General features: G+C 34.5%; 4 protein-coding genes across 7 annotated transcripts; 2 read left to right on the top strand and 2 right to left on the bottom strand.

The window, feature by feature from the left end:
- LOC18590365 (peptidyl-prolyl cis-trans isomerase CYP71) lies at positions 123-6,442 on the top strand. 4 transcript variants are annotated; one of them, XM_018128220.1, is made up of 14 exons: positions 123-320; positions 632-717; positions 987-1,075; positions 2,017-2,256; positions 2,448-2,569; positions 2,817-2,892; positions 3,044-3,151; positions 3,229-3,405; positions 3,550-3,767; positions 4,174-4,306; positions 4,936-5,159; positions 5,411-5,564; positions 5,834-5,997; positions 6,181-6,442. In XM_018128220.1, the coding sequence occupies exons 1-13, from the start codon at positions 169-171 to the stop codon at positions 5,915-5,917; spliced, it is 1,863 nt and encodes a 620-aa protein (XP_017983709.1). In that variant the 5' UTR covers positions 123-168; the 3' UTR covers positions 5,918-5,997; positions 6,181-6,442. The 4 variants fall into 4 exon arrangements, with proteins under 4 accessions (XP_017983709.1, XP_007015888.2, XP_017983710.1 ...); XM_018128221.1 differs by having other exon boundaries at positions 169-320; positions 5,834-6,002; XM_007015826.2 differs by lacking the exon at positions 5,834-5,997.
- Positions 8,119-11,195, top strand: LOC18590364 (histidine-containing phosphotransfer protein 1). The gene is made up of 6 exons (XM_007015823.2): positions 8,119-8,484; positions 8,980-9,110; positions 9,225-9,293; positions 10,212-10,283; positions 10,393-10,465; positions 10,925-11,195. Exons 1-6 carry the CDS (start codon positions 8,425-8,427, stop codon positions 10,970-10,972), a joined length of 453 nt encoding a protein of 150 aa, XP_007015885.1. The 5' UTR covers positions 8,119-8,424; the 3' UTR covers positions 10,973-11,195.
- On the bottom strand, positions 17,999-19,233 carry LOC18590363 (60S acidic ribosomal protein P2B). The gene is made up of 3 exons (XM_007015822.2): positions 18,994-19,233; positions 18,385-18,608; positions 17,999-18,299 (listed from the first exon to the last, which is right to left on the bottom strand). The coding sequence occupies exons 1-3, from the start codon at positions 19,079-19,081 to the stop codon at positions 18,273-18,275; spliced, it is 339 nt and encodes a 112-aa protein (XP_007015884.1). The 5' UTR covers positions 19,082-19,233; the 3' UTR covers positions 17,999-18,272.
- LOC18590362 (60S acidic ribosomal protein P2B) lies at positions 20,707-21,653 on the bottom strand. Its single transcript, XM_007015821.2, has 3 exons — positions 21,420-21,653; positions 21,068-21,294; positions 20,707-20,977 (listed from the first exon to the last, which is right to left on the bottom strand). Exons 1-3 carry the CDS (start codon positions 21,505-21,507, stop codon positions 20,951-20,953), a joined length of 342 nt encoding a protein of 113 aa, XP_007015883.1. The 5' UTR covers positions 21,508-21,653; the 3' UTR covers positions 20,707-20,950.

The following is a 21,937-nucleotide window of genomic DNA, read 5'->3' as shown; positions in this document are numbered from 1 at the left end:
GGCTAATGTTAAACCCATTGAGCTAAGATTTGGCTTAGCGGATCCTGGTTTGGACCCATCAGTTGAGCCCATTGAGCTAAATTCTCTCTTCTTCATCTTCTTCTCTCTCTCTCTCTACGTATCTCAGAAGAGAAAAAGAGGAAAAGGGTGAAAGAGGAAAAAACGCAGATGGAAGAACCACAAAACGGCAACGCGAATTTGAGTACAGCCGGGGAGGACGAGGAGCCGGTAATAGGACCCGGACCCGCCCCTCGTGCTCGACCCAAGCGTCCGCTCCTGTTTGAACAAGCATATCTCGATTCCCTTCCTTCAGCTAACATGTAACTATCTCCATTCTCCGCGTCTTCAGTAACTCTCTATTTTTTTTTAAGCAATTATCTATTTATTTGGTGGAATTTTGAAGTTTTATCATGGATTAATGAGTGTTTTATAAATTCCGTATTATTTTCATTTCTGTGGGGTTTAGGGTTTTAGAATTCTAGCTTTGTGCTTTTTGTTTCCTGAAGTTAAAAAAAAAGAAGAAGAAGCAAATAGCAAGACTTGATTTCTTACCACTATAAGGCAAGTTAATAGATTGAAGTTGTGAACAGAGGTAAGAATTCTTGACTTATGTCTTTATTGTGCTTTGCAGGTACGAGAAAAGTTATATGCATCGTGACGTGGTTACACATGTCGCTGTATCATCTGCAGATTTTTTCATTACTGGAAGTGTTGATGGTGAGTTATATGATGTCAACATCGATAAACAATGTCTAAAAGACCCATTTCTCATGTTTACTTCGAGTAAAAATGTTTCCTCTTTTGTAATATAAGTTTTTTTGGTTTAATTTTATTAGTAAAATTTGAGGCTTTCTCCATGTAGGGTTTTTGGGTACTAGTACTAATATGAATTCCTCATTGATTGCTGACATAAAGAATTTAGCTTATACCTTTGCTGACTACTTGGTGATTGTCCTTCAAATTATTTATTTATTATTTTAAACCAGGGCATTTGAAATTTTGGAAGAAAAAGGCTATTGGGATCGAGTTTGCAAAGCATTTTAGATCCCACCTGGGTCCCATTGAAGGTTTAGCGGTGAGCTTTTCTCCTTGTTGGACTGTATGAATGTTTTGTTTAAACTTTCTTTGTTTCTTTGTTTCTTTTTTTCTTCAATTGATCCACGCTTTAGTTGATAGTATTATTGCATGTAGCTTAATATAGGTATTTTACATGTACATTAATAATTGCGTACTGCTGATAGGCCTGCATCATTGTTTAGCCTTTATTATTATATAGGACTACTATGAAAAGTTGAAGTAAACATTGGTGTTAATTTGATCTGTTATGGCAGCCGCTATGAATTGTGTTAAGTAATTTCTAATTTCTCTGTCCAATTTCATTTGTCACAGCTTTCTTATTAAATAGTGAATCCTTATTTTGTGGATAATGTGCCCATGGTTACCTTAGGTTGCAAGTCCACCTAGTCTATGCATGGTCTATTTATTATCTTCTGTAATACTATGACTTTTGCTTTCTATGGGTTTGTTGATCTTTATGTTGGTCCCATGATTGTTGTTTAAAGAGATTTTCAACATACTCAATTTAGAGGACTATACTGACTTAATTATTGTTTTAATCGTTCATTTCTTCAAGAGTCATGAATTTACCAACAACTTCAGCTGTAAGATTTTTAAGTGTTTTGTTATTATAATATGAAAGCAAATGTTGCCTCAAAATTCAAAAATACAACAATTAAAGACTTTTAATCAGTATGGTTTAGCTTTTACTTACCTCTCTCTCAATAATTCCTATATATGTGGCTTTGATGTGAAAGATACATTTCTCCAAAGTGAATGGTTGAATTCTATGGATGTTTGTGCATTTTGTGGTTGTGGTTTGCTTGATTTGTTTTATCATTCAAAAGTTTTTTCATTTGAAGCAGCACATCCTTTAGCTTTCTTTAGTCTTTATCATTCTTTATTCGATTTTCTGTTAGCTTGTTGCGGTCATCAACCATGACTTGTTCAGCTATGCAGGTTAGTGCAGATGGTTTGCTTTGCTGTACAATTTCCAATGACCGTTCTGTGAAGGTATATGATGTGGTCAACTATGACATGATGGTCATGCTTCGACTACCTTATGTTCCTGGTGCTGTTGAATGGGTCTACAAGCAAGGGGATGTCAAAGCTAAGCTTGCCATTAGTGATAGAAATTCATCATTTGTTCATATATATGATGCACGAGCTGGTTCAAACGAACCTATCAACTCAAGAGAGGTATCTGAAACTATGTTGAAAGCTTGCACGATTTAGAATTTTTAAAACTCTTCCACCTTTTGTTTAATTTATCATCCATGAAAATGTCTATATAGCCATGCATTTGCACTCATATTTATTATATATTTACATTTATTTGTATGTTTAACAATTTCTGCTTTGTTTTCCCTGTTTGAACTCATAATTTCCAGATACACCTGGGCCCAGTAAAAGTAATGAGGTACAATTCTGTATTCGACAGTGTAATATCTGCCGATGAGAAGGGAATTATCGAGTATTGGAGCCCTGCCACACTTCAGTTCCCAGAAAACGAGTATGTGCTGATGTTCACATATTACCATTAGCAATGTACTTTTATTACAGGGTTGAGTTACATTTTTCAACAACCATTTACAGATGAACTTCTATTTATTGTTTGGATTACTCTAGAAACTTTCTTTCCATTGCTACAGAGAATAGACCAATGCTGTAGTCTGATTATGGTATAGACATGTTGAGCATATCATTTGTAGATGCACATCAGTTTTCCATTTCTTGATTTTAAGATGTGGTGCATGCAGGGTCAATTTTAGATTAAAAAGTGATACTAATCTCTTCGAAATTGCAAAATGCAAGACCACCATTTCTTCCATTGAGGTACAATCTATACCCATGATTGAAGTTGGTTTTTTGTGGATTTTATGGCTATAATTCTTTTTTTGTATGCTTTTGTAAATTTACAATTTTTGATTTTAAATTCTCATTTTAAAGGAGATTGCTATGAATACTGTATTTTATTCCTGTTCAGGTGAGCCCAGATGGTAAGCAATTTTCTATTACCTCACCTGATCGTAGGATACGAGTCTTTTGGTTCAGAACTGGTAAATTAAGGCGAGTTTATGATGAATCGCTTGAGGTAAAATTATTGAATGGTTGTTTTTTTATATAGATGCTTTTGGAATTTTTTATGATGTTCAAAACTCTTCTGATTAGGTCGCCCAAGATCTTCAAAGAAGTGACTCTCCCATGTATCGGCTGGAAGCTATCGACTTCGGTAGAAGAATGGCTGTTGAAAAGGAAATGGAGAAAACTGAAACTGCACCACAACCCAATGCAGTTTTTGATGAAAGCTCTAATTTCCTCATATATGCTACTCTTCTTGGGATAAAAGTAAGAAGTTAATTTATTGATAATAGATTCTACAAAAAATAACTAGCTGAGCCATTTTTGTAACCAGCAATAAGTATAAATGTTTTATACTCTCTTCGTTCTCTTATAATTCTTGTTTTTTTCCTTGTATATCATTTTTGATAGATGGTAAATTTACACACCAACAAAGTTGCTCGAATACTTGGGAAGGTGGAGAGCAATGACAGATTCTTGAGAATTGCATTATATCAAGGAGATCGAAGCAGCAAGAAAGTAAGAAAAATTCCTGCTGCCGCAGCAAATGTCAATGAGAGCAAAGAGCCATTAACTGATCCAACACTCTTGTGTTGTGCTTTCAAGAAACATAGGATCTATTTATTCAGGTACAAGAATATGCTATAAGACTTCTACTGACTGATAATGGCATGTTTGAATTTAGAATTTTCCTTATAATGCATCATGCTGCAAAGGCTGAGTTCTAAACACTACATGGTTGAATCAGCATAGATATATTCATGTTATTGAAGTCTGAATTGATGTTGGATTATTGATGTCATAGGCTCATAGCAATACGTAAATTTGGATAACAAATTGAGCTTGATAGTGTATTGACATCTATATTGAAGACATTGTAACATGTTTGGTTTGTGTGCCTTTGCACTGGTTGTTTCTTTGAAAATAAACTTCACCATGACAGTTGAGGTGCCTGTTTACTTTTTCTGGTTAAAGTTGTGATTTACCTTTTGAATACATTTGATTAACTTTGATGGTTTTTAATGGTTTATATAGTCGACGAGAACCAGAAGAACCTGAAGATGCAACAAAAGGAAGGGATGTGTTCAATGAAAAGCCCCCAGCTGATGAGCTTCTGGCTGTATCTGACATTGGAAAATCAGTTACAACATCTCTTCCTGACAATGTGGTGAGTTTTCTTTCTGTAACGTGCATGGGAAGGGCAGACAAGAAATGTTTATGACCTCTGTAGTTCCATTCATTACGATAACAATAAGAAAGTTTAATAAAACAAAATTTAATAAAAAATGAGAGAGTGTTGTTTGAATCTTTGAGAGCATAAATAAAATGAATAACATTCAAAAACATTTTTAAAGTTTACCTAAGAATGGTTTAGTTTGAAAACTCTTTTAAGAACAATGTTATCACAGGGGACCAAAGGAACTTCTTTATATCCCTCCTTCTCTTTTTCTTCTCCTTTTTCTCTCCATGGACTTAACCAAATCATTAGTGTCCTTGAAGTTAAAAGGTTACTGGCATGTAGGAAACAGTTAATTAGTAGAAAATCTTTATTGGATGGTGTCAACATTTTCTAATTTTCCTGAAAATGGCCCAGAAAAATAATATAAAATGAGGTTTGAAAATAGTTTTGCCAAAATCAGTGCTAGTTTTACCATCCTCCTTTTTTTCTTCCCTCTTTTTTTTTTTTTCCCAGGGTAGGGTTAGATTAAGTTTTTTCATTTCTGACATATTTTAGTTTATTTTATCTACTTTATGTGCATGTCTTGCATTCTTTCTTGATTAGCTCTGTTCTTCCAGGTACTGCACACCACAATGGGTGATGTTCACATGAGACTCTACCCAGAAGAATGTCCAAAAACTGTGGAGAACTTTACAACACACTGTCGGAATGGCTATTATGATAATCTCATCTTTCACCGTGTAATCAAAGGATTCATGATACAAACAGGAGATCCATTGGGAGATGGCACTGGTGGACAGTCTATTTGGGGAAGGGAATTTGAGGATGAGTTTCACAAAAGGTAACCATTTTGGCTTTCTACAGATGTTATTGTAGATACAGATGATTTGGCATTAGGCTGGAATTTTTATGATAAACAAGGATGCAAGTATCTTTGAATTTATAGACTACCTGCCTGTTTACTTGTGATGCTACTCTTGAGGTTATTAGGATCATTAGTCTTATGGCATACTATGGTTTGTGTCATATATTTGATTTCTAAGGTGCATTATAGCTCAACTGACTGTTGGATGAAACATTCTGTCCCTGCAGCTTACGACATGACAGGCCTTTCACTGTGTCGATGGCTAATGCTGGCCCTAATACAAATGGTTCTCAGTTCTTTATAACTACGGTGGCTACTCCGTGGCTGGACAATAAGCATACGGTATTTGGGAGAGTCATTAAGGGAATGGATGTTGTGCAGGTATAAATTTGAGCCTACATCTCTGCAGTGAGTATTATATGTGTTGTAGTTTATTACATTCTTCTTTGCGCACACATGGGCACACATGAGAGGAGGATTCTATATGTTTTATTGACTCTACTTTTCTTGAAAAGATGAAAAAAATATAAATTATAGGTTTAGGGTTAATAGGCTCCATATGTCGAGCTTTGGAACCTTAGGATGCACAGTGTCTTGGTATGTTTAATATAGATTGACCAACATACGTGATTCTCATGCACTGTTGGCAGGCTATTGAGAAAGTGAAGACAGACAAAGCTGACAGGCCATATCAAGATGTAAAAATCTTAAATGTTACTGTCCCAAAATCCTAAGAGTTCATGTCTGTGGTGAGTCTTTCTAGATATTGTTTGTGACCTGCATTGACAATATTGGCCACAGGAGACTGTCTCAGGCAAGGTTTTTGTTTGTTTTGCTGTTATTCCTTTTATTACTGATCCGTGTTAATTTTTTCATTTCTATAATGTTCATCTTCCATGTATATACATATGCTAATTTGTTTCAACTAACTCCATGCTAGCACAATTTATCAGTCCAAAATTTTGCTGTTGGCTCACATTTTGTATTACATTGCCAGGTTCATCAGGCTTACACATGATTGGAATTTGAGGTTTTTCCGCCCTTTATGTAGTCATTGGACCAAGAGCTCTTGATCTTCAGTGTTGTGTAAGGTCACTGAATTTTGACTTTTGGTCAATGTACAATAGTTTCCCTGTAGAATTGATGTTCAATATTTCATGGTATTGGTACCAAATTTGGGTATAGGTTATTTTTAGCCTGGTGACAATTACCTTGAGTTAAATGGAGGAATTTAGTTGTCTCTTTCTAAAACTTTGACATGATTTTGCACCTGATGTGGTATACTTTTTTTTTTTTTTTTTGCCATTGTAATTTTTTTTTTTCTTGGGGTGGGGGGTGTAGATAAATAATGGACTAAAAGAGAGAAGAGAGTGTCTGTGTACAGATGGAATTGAAGGAAAATCGAAATGACGTTTCTTCCGAACCAGTCACTAGTTTGGCATTCACTGAAAGACATGCAGTCTGCATTTTTCAATCTTTTCAGTTTGTTGTCACTATTGTTATCTGACAAATGGTGAGTTCAAGGCAAGTGCAGAAGCAGAACTGGCGTTTTCAATCATATTGCAAAAGTGTAGAGACAGGACAGGCTGAGAGCTATTATACCTCTAAATGCGTACAGCGTAGGAATTTTTGCGTATCAGCAATACTGTACATGGAAAGACAAAAGCCTGCATTCAAAGCCTCAACTGCATCTATGGTTGGAAATAGATAGTGAATAGATTTTTCTTATAAAATGGAATATTATTAGTATGAGAGAGGTGAGTGGGGTAAAGAGGCATGCAGTCGGCTCGTCCTAATCTCACTAACATTGGTCAACTTCGGCGCACCACACTTTTTCATTCGGATTAACATTTGAGACGTAAACGAAAATTGTTCCTATTTCTAGGTGAGGTCTAAGTTGAACCCAACCCTTAGAGGATAAGCTTTGAATGGCAAAAAAAAAAAAAAAAAAAAAAAAAAAAAAAAGAGACATCGTTTTCAATTTGACTAATGACTTATCCAACCATCCAGGGAGACTGCTCGCTAGCTGTCCATTTCATTTTCACCATAGGGCTAGGAGTGCCAAAAATTGGAGGAATTTAGTTGTCTCTTTGCTAAGACTTTGCCATTATTTTGCATCTGACTGACATAAAATATATATTATAATGGTGTACTTGTGCCGTTTAAATTAATTTATACACCTTTCCTTTAACAGAAGCAAAATTATTAAATTACAAATTTCAACACACTTCTCTTTGACCATGCCAAATATGGTAGCCTCTCTGTTCAAAAATTAATCACTGACCTTTTTATTCAATGTAAAAACTGTCCAAATAATTAATTATAAACATGCTTTTCATTGGCTTCGAGCCGTTTTTCTTCGGGTTCCGTTCCTCCTAATTCAGTATAAATTGGCATCAATGTGGCAGGTTTGTTATTCAGTGTATGGTGCAAAGGGAAGACATTATGGACAACTAGTGATTGAAGTAATGATTGAACTACATGACTGCTTCTCCAATACTATTTTCCCCTTTGACATAATTGCATATATTTATCTATCCCCCCTCCCCACACACACACATATGTTTTATTCCAACAGTTAAATGTGCTACAGGACATGCATACAACTAAAATGCATTGTCAAATTGTTAATTTCATTATAACTTAACTTTAGAAAATAATGGCATATGTAATTCTATTAATTGCCCCAAATGCTTTCTCTCCCTCTTCTTCGTTTACCCCATAGCCTAGAAGAAATAGGCGGATAAATTATAAGATTAGGGTCGTTAGGAATGTTTTATTTGTGGGCCTAGTATTCGTTGGCGTAGGCTAGGGTTTTAAGGGCGCGTGGTGCCAATAATCCCTGTACAGAGGCGCGTGGTTATTGTTTTTTGTTGTCTTATCTGTCATTTTGTTTGTAACTGACCTGAGTAGTAGTGCAGCTATGACTGCCAAACCAAGACGACGCTGCCAGTTTTGATTTCAGCATTCTCACCACAAATGTCTCTGCACCTATACGCTTGTACATGTATGATTCTCTCTTTCTTCATGTATATTTATCCTTAATACCCTCACATAGTTCCTCAACCCTCGGACTGGTGGTGTGTACTTCAGGGAAAAAGCAAGAGAGAGGCTGAGACTTACTTTAAGCTTTACAGAGAGAAACGTTTACCCTTTCTCTCTATATTTGTCTGTTCTGGCCTTTCACGTTTCTTTGTATCTATCTCTTTCTCTCTGCTAAAAAGAAGCAGAAGAAGAAAAAATGGTGGGGACTACTCTTTCCCAAGAGCTCAAAAACTACATCCAGTCCATGCATGATCAGGTTGTGTTTCTGTTTTCCTTTTATCTATCTATCGTATCTATATATATATATATATATTCTGCTAGAAAAAGGTTTAAAAGTATTTTTCTCTTTTTTTTTAATGGTATTTTTTTCGTTTTTTTTTTTCTTTTTTTTGATGTGTTCTCTTCATTGATTATCTGTTTTAAAAGATGTTTTTGGGTTTACTTCACTTTGCTTTCGTTTCCTTGTTGAAGAAATCAAGGGATTTGCCGTTGCATGTTGCTCTCCCTTACACGGCTGTGTTCTACCATAGGAAAAACCATAGACAAAGCGAAAACAAGGCCCCAGAGATGTTTATGTTTTTAGGTGTTCTTTGGACCTAACTAGATCGACTCAAGGAAGTAGTAAATATAGAAATCATTAATGAATAAGGCTGGTTATTTTAATGATGTTAATGTTAGGAACTGAAGTAAAATAAAGAGTAATAAACTCGTTTGAAAGATCTTCACTTTGTTTTGGTTTGGTTCCTTGTAGGGCGTGCTTGATCATCACTTCGACCATGTGAAGGCGTTGCAGAACGAAGAAAATCCTCAGTTTGTTATGGAAGTGATCTCCATGTTCTGCCAGGATGCTGAGATTGGGGTTGCCGAAATCACCAGATTTCTGTACGTTTTACTTCACAGATTTCATAGTTTTTACAGTAACTGGTTTCGATCTATATATATATATATATATATATATATATATAACTCATATGCATTTGATCTATATATGAACAGGAATGCACCCGTTGTGGACTTTGCCAAGGTGATCAACTTTGTTCACCAGCTCAAAGGCAGCAGCTCAAGGTATCTCAGATTTATTCCATAAATGAGAAGGGATTTCCATAGCTAATTATATTATGCCTTTTTTTCAGTTCTTTAACAAAAAGAATATATATATGTACGTGATAAGGATGTAACTATGATCATGCATCCTAACGAGAATATTTACGTGTCTATTCATATGATCATGCTTCTTATCTAGAATACTTACATGTCTATTCATAGTATGAGGTATATCTACGTAAAATAGCAATGACATTCATATTTAAATATATATATACACACACACACACACGTGACATATAGTAAATTTTCTCAAGGCAATCACTAATTATGTATATTCTTTCTAGTTTGGACGTGTTTGTGCATGGGGAGTTTAATTAGACGTTATAAATATCTCAACAAGATCGATCTTTTACAATTGATGAACATGTCGTAAATGATTTAAATCCAAACTGTTTGGAATTGAAAGTCTCTTTAAAAATTTAAACACGCGCTTATAACGCGTGTGGTGACATGTATTATTTAAATCATTAAAAATTTGAATAAAATCGATCATTGGTAATTAGTATACATGAGATATAATTAATGATTTAAATCTAAAAACATTTGAAATTAAAACTATATTTATATAAAGTAAATACTTATTATCATTGCTCATAACACAAAAGGTTATGAAGATCTACAATTTTTTTCCTTTCATGTATATTAACTGGTCTCATCATATTTTTCTATGGATAATAATTTAATTACCTCTTATAATATACGATGCATTTTAATAGTATAAATTACACAACATCGATCTTAACTTCCACTCCTGCAATTTTTGCCCACATAGAAGTTCCTTGTTATTCTATTGCATTTCTCAAATAATTATATACACCGAATTTATTTAATGATAAATGTATGTATTAATATTATGTTACGCATGAAATCATATAGTATCGGCGGTCAGAGGATGGCCCTCGCTTGTCGCGAGCTTCGACAAGCTAGTGAAAACAGGGACAAGGAGAGGTAAGAGGTGTTAAATTAATTTGTTATCTTACCAAATTGTTATTTTAATTATATATATAAAATCATAATCTTTTTAATTAAGGTTTGTGCTGTATATGCTTTTATGTAGGTGCCTTGAAATCTTTGAGAGGATGAAACAGGAGTACAATACTCTGCGGGGATGCCTCAATGCCATATCCCAGGTAATGCCTAATTATAATGTGATATATTTGGTAAAAACTTTGAAATAATAATGAGCTGTAAAGAATGTACCTTTTATCACCAAACAAAAGGGGAACAATCATTTTCATCCCAATTTTTTTTTAACAATAGTTTTTTTACCAAATTATGATATTTGTTTAGAGACTATAAGGTGATATAAGGATTTATTTTAAGTTTGGCTGGTTTAGGTGGTATGCTTTTGGATTAGGGTTAAAAAGCATCTCTCAAGAAACATACAAGAGAAAAAAAAAAAGAAGAAAGAATCACTAGAGGCCTAAATCACAACATTATTCTTCATCATCAAGCATACTTTTGATAGAGTCAATACATTTCAATCTAGTTAACATGTTAATATATATATATATATATATGTATGTATGTATGTACGTACGTAGATATATGTATCCTCACCCTAACAATGGTTTTTTTCTTGCTAATAGATGGAGAGAACCATCCTCGAGAATGAGACCAGACGCCGAAACCCATAGCAAGCTCCTGATCTGTGCTTGCTGCTTTAGGCTTTAGGTACCATTTTAGAAGTGGGAGGTGGTGTCTTTTAATTTCAGACTGCTTTTGCGGGACTTGTTTTATGCTTTGTTTAAACATTATCTGGTATTGCGTGTTTGCTCTTCATCGTGTCTTTTATATATGTGGCTCTGTTGTGTTGGTACCTAAATTAATAATAAACTAGATGTCCTTTTTGTTGTGTCAGTTTCTGATATCAAATCCACCCTCCCTCGCGAACATGACTGACTTGTCCGCACCTATATATTATCAGAGCAACTGGTTGTAGAGGTTAATGATGAGTCGTAAAGGTTAGCTGCGACATTTAATTTGCTGAATATAATAGATATGTAGTCATGCACCACCCTATATTTGACACCAAGTTTTTAGCTTTCTTCTCTGGCAAGAAAGACAAAGAAATTCCTTAGCCTTCTTCCCTTAAAAGAAACAAAAAGAGTCATTCGCCTTCTTGGCTACGTCAAACCGGAAACACCCCCATTCTACAGTAATTTTCTCATCCTTAGAATGTAAGACCAGATCTCCATTGATGATCTTATCAAGTAGGCTTCTTCCAAAAGCTCCCTTAACAAATTGTATGAAAAACTTCGACTTAAATCTGGTTTAACAGAAAAAGTTCCACTTCGAGTTGCTCTTATGCATAAGTAAACGAAGATATAACCGGGCCCCTCGGGAGTTGCGGGGCAGTCCTACGAACTGCGGAAGGTAACATCATTGCTCTCTTCTCCGGTCTTAATAGGATCTACGCACCTTGCATTTTCTTTATTTTCTCTAGATTATAAAATTCTTTTATCACCAAACTCTCCTCGAATGTAACTCGAGGTTTCTTGATTATAGAATGTAATTAGTTACATTAAAGTGTAAAACTAAGGTTAGATAGAAAAATTTATGTAACTTGAAGATGGAGATCCAAAGGTGCTTTGTGTAAATCTCCTAGAAATTTGACCAACTAATTTTCTTAATGGCTTGAGGAAATTAGAATTAGTAAAGTCCATAATTATTCTAGTAGTTGGCATGTGATAGATTTATTTTTCACTATATATATTTATATGAGATACATATGAAATGTGATAAATGCAATGCAAGTCAACAATGTGAAATCAATGAGACCTCAATTAATAAATTACTAAATAAAATCTCTCATTAATATATTGAGTCAAAAAGTTACCTTCCACTATATAACAAAATAACGAAACTGATCTTTTAATTGGAGGTTTGTTGAGTCACTAAAGGCCAAACTTCTACACGAGTACATTTGAGTTATTGGTAGGTCTTACTCAATTAGTACCATGTTGTTCAGATGTGTCACACATGACCACATAGTATTAGAGGTATAGTTAGGTACAATGTATATGATGCATTTAGACAAAGAGTTGTCACCTAACTAATTTAAGAGTTGTATAAGATACAATCAGTAAGTTAAGTTACTTACTTAATTAGTTTCATTATGGCTTGTTGAGTCACTCAAAGTCATGGTGGGATGAAAGGAGTCCTAGTTCAATAAAGAGTTTAAAAGGTAAATTTCTCGAAATATTAGAAAAGGGTTATTATTTTGATAAAATATTGAGAATAATCATATAAGATTCTAAAACCTTGTCTTTATGATTACATAATTTGTGTTAATGACTAAGCTTTATATATGTTGATTTATATAGAATATAAATCGATCATGGTGAATAGTTTGTCACTTAGAAGCATACTTGATACAAACAAGTTGACAGGCTCAAATTTCATTAACTGGTTTCGTAATATCAAGATTGTCTTCAAACAAGAGAAAAAAGTTTATGTCTTAGATTGTCTTGTTCTCGAGGAACTTAGCAATGATGCTACAAATAAGGTAAAAGAGGCCTATAAAGTTTATATGGATGATCTCAATCAAGTCACATGTGTGATGTTGGCTAGTATGGCTCAAGATCTTCAAAAGCAACATAAAGCTATGAATGCCCGGGATATTATCCTAAACCTTAGAGAAATGTTTGATAAAGAAAGTCACAGAGAAAGATGCAGCATTTCAAGAGAATTGTTTTGATGTAAGATGTATGAAGGAAGCCTAATAAGGCCTCATGTGCTTAAGATGATAAGATATATTACTCGATTTGAGCAATTAGGTTGAGTTGTGGATCATGATTTGAGCATAGACTTTGTATTTTTTTTGTTGCCAAAGAGCTATTCGCAGTTTGTGTTGAACTTCAACATGAACAAGAATGAGGTAACTCTTTCGTGCTTATTGAATATACTCACACAGGCAGATAACACCATTGCAAAGGAGAAGCCTTCAGTTCATCTTGTTTCTTCTAAGAAAAATAAAAATAAGAAAAGGAAAATTTTCTAAGAAATACAATGGTGAAAAGGCATTAACTTCGAAAGGTAAAAAGCCTACTGGAGAAGTGAAAAAAAATAGGGATAATGACAAATGTCATTTCTATGACAAACTAAGGCATTGGAGGCGCAATTGCAAAGATTTTCTATAACTTTTACCTAGAGTTTGTAAAGTTTCACGTACCCAATTCCATCCATCAAAATAATTGAGTCCGTTTCATTGTTTCGTTAAATATTTCATGTTATATACAATTGCAAATGTTTTGATAAAACCTTACACATTTTCTTCTTTTTACAACTTGTACTAATGCTTTGATTTCATTAGAAGACATCTATTTGACAATATCAAAATACATAAGTATAAATCCAATTATATTAACTAAAAAAACAAATATTATTTTAAACAAATCAAATAGTATAAATAACAATTCAAATAAATATAATATGGATAATAGCAAATTCTTTCAAACATCAATTCAATTACACATAACAAGTAATACAAATGCAAAAAAGAAAATAGTTTAAAGTTCAACATCAATCTAAAATAAACAAATCAAATCTTAAACTAATCAATTATTCCCACCATAGTTTTTTGATATATTATGCTCATATAGAATCCATTTTAGCTCATCACTTAAATCTGGCAAAGAAATAAAAACGAGTCTATTTTCTTCCTTTTTAATTAATTGTAATGCAAAATTAAATTCTTCTGCACTTAATCCACCCTCATTTTGCAGAGATTTCAATGCTCGGATGCACTCTGGCATAGTATATTGTCCTGTGGCTTGAGATGACACTGAAATTTTTGCCCTTTCAATTATGTTATGACTTGCTGCTGCCTCATACAATCGTTCTAATGTTCTTAGCAAGTTTGCTGTAGTCTCAGTTTTTGCCTTACCCTTTGCCACTTTTTTCCCTATTTCTTCTGGCATCATTCTTTTCCTCTTGATTTGGATGTTTACTATAAGACTGCCATCTTTATCACAGTTGATCTCTTTAACATTAGATTCAACACTATATTGTGATGGAGTTAAATTTGCAAATTTGGCATTATCTTCAATTGGTACATCCATTGCTGGTGTCCATGCTATTTAATTGGTAACTATTGTATCCCTAAATATAAATTCCAATTCATCATCCTATTCCAGCTCGTGATACACCGAAATTTAACATATTTTAGATTGGCTTACACAAACATCAAAGAGTAAGAAACTTTTAAATTATGAGCATATATAAAATAATTTATAGTAGTTGAAACATAAAAATTTAAAATACTTACTTTTATTTTAGCTTCCCACCATGTGGTATAAGCTTCGATGTTTCCCGTCTTATGGTTACAACCCAAACATGTTTCTTTACCCTTCAATTATTTTCATAAAGTTCATTCATTCCTTAGACTATTCAGTCTTTTTTTCAATTACTTTTCGGTATAGTTTTTATTAGCACGAGTATTAAATTCCTCTACTACAACTTCCTATCTTTTAGTTGTGAATGAAATTCTTGGTTTTCTACACTTACAAATCTTATCCGTACAAACTTGAAGTAAGATTTTGATAGTAGCCAAATCCCACTTTGCATTATGTTTTGGTTTTCTGAAATTTTATAATTAGGTAGAGGCGTTTCTTGGCTAGCCATAAACTGTAACAAGACATAGAACAATAAATCTTGTGTCATTACTATCTAAGAACTGATCATTTGGCCAAAATGGTCCATTAGGACAGCATACGTATTACACCAAATACAATTAGACTAAGATGCATAACAAGGCAAAAGATCCTCGAAATTCACACAAGTATATGTCACTCACAAATCATCCAACACTTTAAGCAAAACTTGAAAATAGACAAATTACCATGAGTCATATCCACAAAAAGACAATAGTTTTTAAGAAACTGACAGTTAATTATTTGGATACATTTCTAATCATTTGCAATTTTAATAAAGTCCGATAAAGATCAAACCTCAATATATTTATCTATACTTTGGAATAGAAAAAAGACAATATTGAAACAAAAGTAACCAGATAAGACTATTGGGATGTAGAGCTATCCATACTAGTTCATTAACCAAATGGTGATCTAAACCCAAAATAGGAAACCACTCAATCATGATCTTTCAACAATTTTAATGGATCTAAGATATTTACTAGGAATCGAAAACGATAGCTTTGATTTTCTAAGCTATTTAACAAGAACTTAAATGTATATTTCAAAATTAAAAGATAATTAATTAAAAAATAAAGAGAGATTCTAAAAAAAAAAAACAAAAAAGAACAATAGAAAGAAAATGAAAAACAAATCCATAAGAAAAAGAATAAAAATGACCAGCTTTAAATTTTTGGTCTTCTTTTTTCTTAATTTTTGTAAGAATAAAAAAATCTTAGATTTTGTTATTTTGTTATTGGGTTTTCTGCTTTTTTTGGTAGTCTTTGTAGGGAGAGGTAGAGAAGAGGGAGATCACCATTTGCGTTAGAGAGAGGTGATTTGCAAAGAGAGGGAGAGGAGCATTGATTGGAAGAGAGGGGTATTTTTTAAGAGGGTAATGTTGAGATTATTTTTAATAGATGAAGATATTTTTAGAAAAATTCTTTTTAAAAGCTGGTGTGTTTTAAAAAAAATGAAGGAATTTTTCCAAAAACTCTTTTTTTAGATAAAAAACTATTTTTTAAGAGTTTTCAAAATCTTGATTCGACTTCTACTTTTAAGAGATAGATCAGCTGAAAAAAAATCAAACTAAACATGTACTAAGTTGCAAATATAAGCTCGTGACATCTAGGCTTGCTTATCTTTTTTTTTTTAAATTTTTATTATTCAGTTTTAGCTATTATTAAAGCTGTCAATATGGGCTGTCTCGATCCAGCCCAACCCATGCCTTTATGGGTTAAGAAAATATGGGTTGGGTCGAGCCAACCCATTTTTTATATGGCTTATTAAAACCTCAACTTAGCTCACCCCTTGTTAGCCCATGGGTTGGGTTGGGTCAGTTCATTTTTTTAAAAAAATTTATTTTTGTAATTTTATTTAATAAATTTTTTATTAATAAAATTATTTTATGATTTAATTTATAAATTAAAATTATTAATTTGATAAGTAAAGAAACACATTGAAATATATAAAATAAGCAATATATATTGATAATTAAATTATTAATTTTATATAGTTAAATATATAAAATTATTAAATTAATTAAAGCTACTAATTTTTTTGACCCATAAGACTGACCCACCCCGACCCACCCCAGCCCTCTGATTTGGTGAGCTGGCCCATTTAAACCTGATTTTAATAAAGACTTAAATTTTAAAACCCAACTCATCTCATATTTTATAAAAAATGGACCAAATCAATGTGTTAGGTCCATTTTGACAAGTATAGCTATTCTTTACCAATTTTAATACTTTATCCTTTCAAGCTTATGATATTTGATTTGTATCCATAGCTGTTGTTATTTTATCGCATACACGAGTATTTATCTTAAATAAGTTAGGAGATCCGATGCATTTAGTATATCTAATCTAATAAAAGCATCGAAGTTCAATCTAATAGAACCATTTTTTCTTTCATTTTGGCATATATGAGAGTCCAATCAAGAAGAGAGATTTGAGCTATATTATTTTTTTTTATTGAAAAAAGATATGCTATGCTACAGGATTTGTGTTGTATTGGACTTTTAGCTGTCGCACTTATCAGTATCAGAGATCGAAAAGGAAGAAAAGCTACGAGAAGCCCTCGGATCAAAATATGTTAGATGTGCAAGCAGTCTTGATTGAAGCGCACATAGATTATTCTGCTCCCAGCCTTGTCCAAGGCAGCTTAGTCTGCGTCCTTATTTTGGTTTGCCAATAAAATGGCGTTGACACAAGTGTAGAAATGAAAGATACCGGCCAAGGAGTGCTGAATCGATCCGGGCGAGAGGCTTACTTCCCTTAGCACGCGTAACCTTTACAGGCTTATGCACACTGAATTCTTTTCAGCAGTATTTTCTAAGAGAGATTGGATAACATTTGGATGCTGTACAATCCGTAACTATCTATTTAAAGACTGATGAGCACTTGGTTTACCTTTTGTTTTGGACCAAGCCAACAAAAATTTGTGTTTTGTTAAAGATTGAAGAACTACTTCAACCTAGCATGCATGATAGCTACAAAGGCTTTGCTGTTTCATACGACCAAATGCAATGACAATGATCTAACATGAATTAAAAGCATATCTTCATACTCTACCCTATGCTCGCCTAACAAAACCAACAGCAATTAATATGGATCTGAACAACTTGCAGCCATTCTTCTGCAGTTTGATTTTGCCTGCAGTGATTCATGAACCATGAAACAGCTTCGGAGTATAAAATTAAAAGAGGAACTGGACAGGAAGCCAAACCAGCCCTAGGCAACTAGTCTGATTGTGTAACTTGATGCATGAAGGAGCAGCTTTGCTTAAGCCCTAACCCAGGAACAAAATAAATAAAAACAAAAGAAAGAAGCCTCAAAGTCATAGGTTTAAAGAAGCCATGTAATCATCAATATCTCAGCAATTCCCAAGAATATACAGAAAAGAAGACAGCATTTTACAGTTACATCTCAAGCCTAGAAATTTTTTTGGGAGTTAAGCCTGATAGAGTTTAAAAAGAAAAACTACCCAAGAGTATAATACCAACCAAAACGCCATCAAATTACTGAAAAATCACAATCCACCACATTATCTAGCTAGAATTATTAAGTATTAGAGTCATTCAGTTGAACTCAACCATAAGTAGTGGTATTGTGGGTAATCCAAAAATCCACGATTATAACTGAAATGTTAGCATCTTTTAACTACATTTTCCAAACAAAACTTAAAGTTCCAAGAAGATCTAAAACCATGTCCAACTACAGACCAAAAACATATAATCCCTTACAACACTCAATAAAAGCACTAACTGCGTATCACAAGCCTTGATATTTGCATTGCTAGCTTAGTCGAAGAGGCTGAAACCCATATCCTGCATCATTCAGAAATTGTACTAGTAAATAACACATCAATAAAGAATGGATATGAATCAACTTCAGGGTAAAAGAAACGATTACATCATCAGACTCTTCCTTCTCCTCAACTTTCTCCTCTTTCTTCGCCTCAGCAGCGGGTGCAGCAGCAGCACCACCAGCTGCAGGAGCAGCAACGGCAACAGCACCACCACCAGAAGGAACTGAAGCCAACTTCTCCCTTCCAGCTGCAATTAGCTCGGTGATATCTTTACCTTTGACTTCAGACAAGAGCAACTCTATCTTATCATCATCAGCCTCAGCTCCAACTGCAACGTATTAGAAAAAAATGGCCTTCCTGTCAGAACGCTACACAGTTTTCCAAGTATTTAATTCAATGTTCTAAATTTACGTTTAGTCTCGTTATTTTGCTACTTTTGTTGCTATTTGCGAGTATTTACAATTTCCAATTCATACAATAACATATAATGTAAAAATGTTCATAAACCAAATAGTTACCCACCAAAAATTGAGAGTACACAATTTCGATATGAAGATTCCCCTAAATTCCATTCAAATCCAACAAAAAGATAAAAATGACAGATAAACGAATCATCATAGCTAAATTAACCATAAGACTCTAAGCGAAACACCGTCGCATCAAAGATACAGTTTAAAAATACAAATCAAAGAAAGAAAAGAGTAAGAAACGACCTGATCCGAGAATATCCTTCAAATCATCCGCGGAAGGGCAAGTGTTCCCTCCCAAGACGGCGAGCAAGTAGGCGGCGATTACCTTCATTTCTGCTCAATTCAAAACTTGCGACGGCTGCGGAGGACGCTGAAAGCTAGGGTTTTCCAGAAAGGGGAAGATTCTATGTGTAGTTTAGGGTTTCTAGTTTTGGGCCGTCGTCTGATTGCAATTGTTGCCGCTCAGTTTTATTTTGTTTAACAAGGACTAGATATTAGCCTTGCTTTCTTTTACTGTTTGGTTACGTGGGACTGTTAGTTCTTGCCACGGTCAATGAGTAACATGCGGTGAAGCCATTTGCCCTTGATCCAGAATAAGAATAGGATATCCCAGTTAGAAAGATTAATATAAATTATTCACCTCTAACTAAAAAGATTAGGGGATAAAATGGAAGAAGTGGTAAGTCAGTGTATTTTTATTAGAATTTATCCTTTTCTCTTTATTTATATACGATATAGGAATAAAATATTGTGATTTTCATTTTTTTGCGACATTTAATTTGGCAAAAAGGATAAGATCAACACTTTATTGTTTTGGGCATTCTTATCATTTTGTAATTGGTTTGATTCAAATGCCTAATACTCTATCGTAACAATGTTAACGTAGTGCAACAACTGAAGCTCAATATACCTATTAACAATAGTTTCTGAGTCGGAAGGTCTAAAGTTTGGATTTAAACCACTTTAATACATTGACTTTGTTCAATTGCAAATTTGGAATGCATAAACACTGCAACACGAGTACCCCCTCACCTTTTCCAACAGATAACATGGTGTAATTTATAAGTTTATTTCAGTACCTTTAATTCATTTCTTCTTCTATATTATAAGCCCATTTCGAGGTTGGACCCAAAGCTGACAACGCTGGTCGCCATAGGCAACCTTACGAAATATCCCAGAAACAACAGGTTTTTGCATCATTTAAATTTTTCACAAGAAAGAGGTATTAAAGCAAGTGAAGAAACATGCAGGTTATACATGAATCCACCCACAGAGGAGGTTATACATTCATCAAACATTAGCTAGCACCTTGGTCTTCGTTGCTGATAATATTGTTAAAGAAAACAATTGAGCTTGGCTATGCCACACCCAACAATACACCATCTGTAGTTTTAACATGAGCAGAAAGCATTTTCAAACTTTAACCAAGCAAGCACCAGCATCAAGATTCACCTAAGCCTCTTGGCGATATGTTGGAATCACAAAACAGATTTGCAAACAAACATTCCTCTGCAATATGGTATCAGCTCAGATGATTAATATATGGAAGTAAAGTAGCAAAAACTAAAATCAGCTCCCCAAAATCAATTGTGTGAATTGATGCATCAAGGTACTAAGGGTAGCCTTGTTTGCTTAATAAGCCCTAAATTGAGATCGAAATTCCTACAGGCAACAGATATAAGCCAGGCACTGGCTAATGTGCTATCAAAAGAAAACAAACAACTACATTAGCACAAGAGGTCTGGCTGTCAGATGCCACTAACATTGCCATCAGCAACACACAGGCTAAGGACATGACACAATCGTCAATGGCTCAACTAGCATTTCCTAAGTCTATGGAGAACATAACGGGATTTCCCAATTACTGTTGACATCAATTACTGATGTCTAGAAACTTACTAGTTACTAGAGAGCTTAAGACAAAATCAACTGCCATTAAAATATTTTACATCAATATACCAGAAATCATAAACACTTAATTGTTTAGCAATAATCAAACTAATAGAGCCAAATGAACCATAAGATCCAAAAATTCACAATTATAATTGAAATGTTAATGTTTTCTAAACAAAACTTCAAGAGTTCCAAGCTCTAATTTCAACAGACCAAAAAAGACATATAAAATATTGTAGGACTCAAAATAAAAGCACTAACTGCATATAACAACTCTTGAATGCAAACATGCCTGCATTTCAGGCTTTTAGTCAAAGAGGCTGAAACCCATATCCTGCAACAATGTAGAAGTTACATTAGTAAACATTAAACAACAGGCTAACAAAGAATAGACACAAGTCAACTTTAGGGGCAAAATAATTACATCATCAGACTCTTCCTTCTCCTCGACCTTCTCCTCCTTCTTGGCCTCAGCAGCAGGTGCAGCACCACCGCCGCCACCAGCAGCAGGAACAGCAACGGCGACAGCACCACCGCCACAAGGGACTGAAGCCAACTTCTCCCTTCCAGCTGCAATTAACTCGGTAATATCCTTGCCCTTGACTTCGGACAAGAGCAACTCTATCCTGTCATCATCAGCCTCAGCTCCAACTGCAATATATATTAAAAAATCAATCCCACATCGGAAGAACAAACAATTTCCCGAAGTTAAATATAGTAGTAGTAAATTGTTAAATCACCATAGCAGATAGTTAGGGAAAAAGAGGGAAAATTACCTGATCCGAGAATATCCTTCAAATCATCGGCAGAAGGGTTAGCGTTCCCTCCCAAGACGGCAAGCAAGTAGGCAGCGATCACCTTCATTTTTATCCGATCAAAAAACTTACAGCGCGAGAGAGGAAGCAGACAAGGAGCCGCGGGGGGGAGCAAGCTAGGCTTTCAGAAAGAGGATGATAAAATGTCGACGTAGCTAGGGTTTTTGATTTTGGTGCGGGCCGTTTCATTTCAATCGTGGCCGTTCATTTTTCTCATAAAACAAAAGGCCCAAACTGCAGAGGCGAGGCCCTACATGTTAGTCTTTGATGGGCGCTCAATTTCAACCCAGCTTAAATGGGCCGAAGCTCATAGGCCAAGGGCATTTAGGTCATTTAATTTCTCACACCAAAATCAGAGCGCGGGAAAACGCTTTATCCCTTCCCCCGTCACATGCCTGCGGGTTTTGCAGAAAACCCCTCTCTCTCTCTCTCTCTCTCCCTCNTACAGAGCGCGGAAACGACTTTATCCCTTCCCCCGT

This window comes from Theobroma cacao, chromosome 9 (assembly GCF_000208745.1).
Source record: "Theobroma cacao cultivar B97-61/B2 chromosome 9, Criollo_cocoa_genome_V2, whole genome shotgun sequence".
Classification (NCBI taxonomy): Eukaryota; Viridiplantae; Streptophyta; class Magnoliopsida; order Malvales; family Malvaceae; genus Theobroma; species Theobroma cacao.
Note: the sequence above shows the minus strand (reverse complement) of the source record. Positions and strands in the feature narration are given on the sequence as shown.

What these genes read in the sequence shown, in the direction of transcription:
- LOC18590365 (XM_018128220.1), top strand. Translation starts at nt 169, where the DNA reads ATGGAAGAACCACAAAACGGCAACGCGAATTTGAGTACAGCCGGGGAG. An exon ending in AACCTATCAACTCAAGAGAG is followed by an intron (nt 2,257 to 2,447) that starts GTATCTGAAACT and finishes CATAATTTCCAG; the next exon opens with ATACACCTGGGCCCAGTAAA. An exon ending in AGGGAATGGATGTTGTGCAG is followed by an intron (nt 5,565 to 5,833) that starts GTATAAATTTGA and finishes CACTGTTGGCAG; the next exon opens with GCTATTGAGAAAGTGAAGAC.
- LOC18590362 (XM_007015821.2), bottom strand. Translation starts at nt 21,507, where the DNA reads ATGAAGGTGATCGCTGCCTACTTGCTTGCCGTCTTGGGAGGGAACGCT. An exon ending in GAAGGATATTCTCGGATCAG is followed by an intron (nt 21,295 to 21,419) that starts GTAATTTTCCCT and finishes TATATATTGCAG; the next exon opens with TTGGAGCTGAGGCTGATGAT. An exon ending in AGAAGGAAGAGTCTGATGAT is followed by an intron (nt 20,978 to 21,067) that starts GTAATTATTTTG and finishes ACATTGTTGCAG; the next exon opens with GATATGGGTTTCAGCCTCTT.
- LOC18590363 (XM_007015822.2), bottom strand. Translation starts at nt 19,081, where the DNA reads ATGAAGGTAATCGCCGCCTACTTGCTCGCCGTCTTGGGAGGGAACACT. An exon ending in GAAGGATATTCTCGGATCAG is followed by an intron (nt 18,609 to 18,993) that starts GTCGTTTCTTAC and finishes AATACGTTGCAG; the next exon opens with TTGGAGCTGAGGCTGATGAT. An exon ending in AGAAGGAAGAGTCTGATGAT is followed by an intron (nt 18,300 to 18,384) that starts GTAATCGTTTCT and finishes TGAATGATGCAG; the next exon opens with GATATGGGTTTCAGCCTCTT.
- LOC18590364 (XM_007015823.2), top strand. Translation starts at nt 8,425, where the DNA reads ATGGTGGGGACTACTCTTTCCCAAGAGCTCAAAAACTACATCCAGTCC. An exon ending in TCCAGTCCATGCATGATCAG is followed by an intron (nt 8,485 to 8,979) that starts GTTGTGTTTCTG and finishes GGTTCCTTGTAG; the next exon opens with GGCGTGCTTGATCATCACTT. An exon ending in CTCAAAGGCAGCAGCTCAAG is followed by an intron (nt 9,294 to 10,211) that starts GTATCTCAGATT and finishes GAAATCATATAG; the next exon opens with TATCGGCGGTCAGAGGATGG.